This window comes from Austrofundulus limnaeus, unplaced genomic scaffold (genome assembly GCF_001266775.1).
Source record: "Austrofundulus limnaeus strain Quisiro unplaced genomic scaffold, Austrofundulus_limnaeus-1.0 Scaffold2, whole genome shotgun sequence".
In the NCBI taxonomy this organism is placed as follows: domain Eukaryota; kingdom Metazoa; phylum Chordata; class Actinopteri; order Cyprinodontiformes; family Rivulidae; genus Austrofundulus; species Austrofundulus limnaeus.
Window position 1 is genome coordinate 4,751,237 of NW_013952404.1, and position 3,572 is coordinate 4,754,808.

Genomic DNA, 3,572 nt, shown 5'->3' on the forward strand with positions numbered 1-3,572 from the left:
ACCTTGAAGTTTCAGGACCCCGCTTTGGGTCCTGACCCCAATTTTGGGAAACATTGTTATAGATGACCCCTTTAAAGAAAGATATGTTGGAACAGAAAATGCAGAAACAGAAAGTGCTTTTTGCTTTTTTGTTCATTCCCAACAAAAATCCATTGTGTAATCAACCAAACCTTTGTGGTTGTATAGGTCTGTGGAATCTTGTAATGAATTATGATTCATTCTTTACAGTAAAAAAAAAGGCTTTAGGTTTTGTCTGCGCAGGAATTCGCAGTGGGAAATGGTGCAGTGCCCCTGTCTGTTTGTTTTGAGTTAGCAGGAGGTCTTTGGTACTCGCACTCAAAAAAAAGGTCTCCAAATATAAGTCTATAAGTGTTTGCCCCTCATAAATCACATACTCCAGAAATTAGTGACAAACTGAAATACGCACCGTGCCACCACGCATTCTCTAGATAAATAGTTCCTTGATTAACTTGACCACAGCGCATTAGAGGCAGAAATGTTGGCCTGAAACACAGAGCAGGCTTGATAGGGAAAAACCAACTCTTCTCTTGGAAGCCTGTCGTGTCACTTCTTGGCACAAAGCGATATGTGATGACTGCTGGTGCTAATGAGTATTCCATTTATCAAACACAAATTGGCAGTCTTGATTATTGGGTTAAGAGAGTGGAATGGCAAGTATTTTAATTAGAAAAGTTTTATTTGAATTTCTTTTTTTTAAATCAAAGATGCAGTCTCATCTTATTCGTGTTGTAACTCGTCATTTGAATCGAATAAACACACGTGTGCTCACTTGCGCGCACGGCTAAAATGAGTGGTGAGATGTGAAGCTGATCTCACAACTTGTGTTTGGGGAACACTGCGGCCACCTGCGCTGTGAAACRCTTCCTGCTGTGTGCGGGACGAAGTGTCGGTGTGTGTGTTTGTGACGCTGCCTGACTCACAGAGCTGGTGGTATTCAGTATGTCATAACTAGTCTGGAATCAGACGGAGGTGGAGAGGTTGGGCTGTTTTGCGGTTCAGCCATGTGCTGATGTCATTCAGCTAACCCTCAGCTTGTTTGCATGTATGTTTGCGTGTGTGTGTGTGTTTTACTATCATCCTGCTTCTGCGGTGGCCTTCCTCACTTGGCTTTGCAAAGGGGGGCCCGTGGTTTGTGTTCTGTGGTTTCCAGCTCATGCTGGGCCCCAGCATTACAGCACCGAGTATACACCGTCACGCATGAAAATGCACACACGGAGGGTTTAGTTACAGTGTGATGCACGGGCTAAACATGTCCAATGTAAGTTAACTCCCCAGGCAAGGAATCAATGTTCATCTCAAGACGCATCACATCRCTCATAAAGCACCTGCAAATGATCAGAATCCCCCCTTTGACACTGGCATTTATTCTGCCTCTGAGCACAATTTGTAAAGGAAAAACCTGAAAGTAGGCTTTTAGGTGACCTTTATTGTTGTGACCAGCAGAGGGCAGGGTAGAGCATTTTCAGAACAGGAGGGAGGCTTTACCCCGTTGCTGGCACATTTCCTAATGTTTTATTTAATTTGAAGATGCAAAAGCTTTTTATTTACCTAATGGTGTTTGCGTGATATTTCATAGTTGCGTGTCAGACGAGGGTTTGAGCTCACAATTTTGGAATGGTAATAGCGTCTTTCCTTAATGCAGGGGTGGAGTGGGGGGCAACTTCCTTTTGCAGACCCTTCCACATTTACCCTCTGTCTCTCAGCTCATGGATAGTGAAGTCCCAGTGATGTTTTCCAGATGCATTGGCTCTGTGAGTGCATTGACAAAAAAAATGGCTACCTCTTCTCCTCAGATTGTTCTCTTTCATTCTCTAGCAGCTCTTTAATGCTCATCTAATYGCCGTCTTGTTAAAAAGGCATTTTCTTGGCCTGGAAAATGTTGATATGGTTTTAAAAAATGTCTCCTTTTGTAGACAAAAAGCTAGTCTTCCCGTATAAAAAAAATAAACGTTTGTCTCTGAAAAGRCTCATTTCTTTTTTCCTACCCTCTTTTCTCTAGAAATGTATATTTTTGTGTGTGGCAAAACAAATTGCCGCCTGCTTGATTAGCAATTAGCCGACGTCCGCTCTCGGTGATTTGTGCCASAATCAGAAAATTTCTACAAGCAGAAGCCCTTCAAACAAATTWGTGACATTGATGGGTCATGCAGCTGTCAGGTCTTATTTGAGCCCATATTCTGGGGTTTAATGCCCTTAGGCTGCAGTATTACCTTATTACTGCTTGTTGGCCTGCTATCACATACAGGATCACCCTGTCATCATGCTAATAGTTTCCTAGATAAGAGCGTCTGTCTGACTTCTTTTCTCTGAGATAGTAAACAGACGTTGGACATTGACGGTTCTTTAACGCTGTCTGCTTTAAGTCAGCGTTGTCACAATATTTATAGCAGATGTTTAACTTTTCTACGACTTTCCAATAAAACGTCTCAACAGACGTCATCCAAGGATATTAAATAAAGGGCTCTCCTGCTGATTTACTTCAGGATCAGTTGGTTTTCTTTTTGCTGCCTTGTTTGACGCTGCTGCTCTGTGTGTTCCTACAGGCGTCCCTGACAAACGAGCGCGACTACGAGAGCGTGGTGATGATGAGGATGAGGCAGGCCGCCGAGCGTCAGAGGCTCATCGAACAAATGCAGCGAGAGGACGACGAAGAGGAAGTTGCCAAGTCATAGCCTCTGAAGGTCCAGCTTGGAGATATCAAGTACATCTGATCCGGGCTTTAGTTTCATAAAGCCTCTTATGTGTTTTAGTTTTTTRTGTAATATGCTGTGCAACAAATAAACCATTTTAACAAAAAGTTAAAATGATTTGATCATTTTATAGTTGAGAATACAGGACGACATGGAAATATAAAGATCAACGACACATTAATCAATGTCAAACAACGATGGAAATTTCATCAGTCATCTATTATTTGGCTAAACGAGACAAGTTACCACTTTATTACTCTAACCAGACAAGTTGTAATGTAAAAATCATTCCTGATGGTCAGATTCTAGAGTTAAAGAAGTGGCGTTCCAGACCGCAGACCCCTGTGCTTGGAAATCATTTTTGCCCCCGTATTAACCCAGCAATCAGGCTGGGACTGAAACACAAGGTAAACTTTTTATGGAATTCCTGTGGCGACGTTTGATGAAAAGTGAACTCTGTCTGGAGGCCCGTCCTTTAAGATCTGGTGGTTTGGATAATTGTTCTCCTTGGCTTTGAGCGCAGTGTTTCCAAATCTCTACYCAAGACCAAGGAAGCCCTGTGACCTGATCGACAGAAATAAATGAGGGCTGTTCAGTGAGCTCGGAGTATTTGTGCTCTCAATATGTCACTTAATATTTGCAAAAAAGAAAATTACTTCTCAAAATAAAGCAGATAATTTGTTCTGAATTCAGAGTTTAAACCTTCCAAACTGCTTTCCAACATAAGTCTGAGTAATGGGAATGTTTTTATTGTATTCTAATATTGTTCATCCACAAGTATCAGTTGGAGCATTTTACTGCAGTAAAATAAAGAGTGCCCTTTTTGCACTTTTTAAAAAACCTTGAAGCAAACCATGTAGT

At 41.7% G+C, this 3,572-nt stretch overlaps 1 protein-coding gene across 1 annotated transcript in view; it reads left to right on the forward strand.

Annotated features, from left to right (window-relative positions):
• Positions 1 to 2,825, forward strand: part of dnajc17 (DnaJ (Hsp40) homolog, subfamily C, member 17) — a 35,309-nt gene extending 32,484 nt beyond the window's left edge. The window contains exon 11 of the mRNA XM_014011964.1: positions 2,565 to 2,825. Coding sequence (XP_013867418.1) covers positions 2,565 to 2,693 — 129 coding nt within the window. The 3' untranslated portion in view covers positions 2,694 to 2,825. The remainder of the gene's footprint in view (positions 1 to 2,564) is intronic.
• Positions 2,826 to 3,572: the final 747 nt, after the last annotated feature.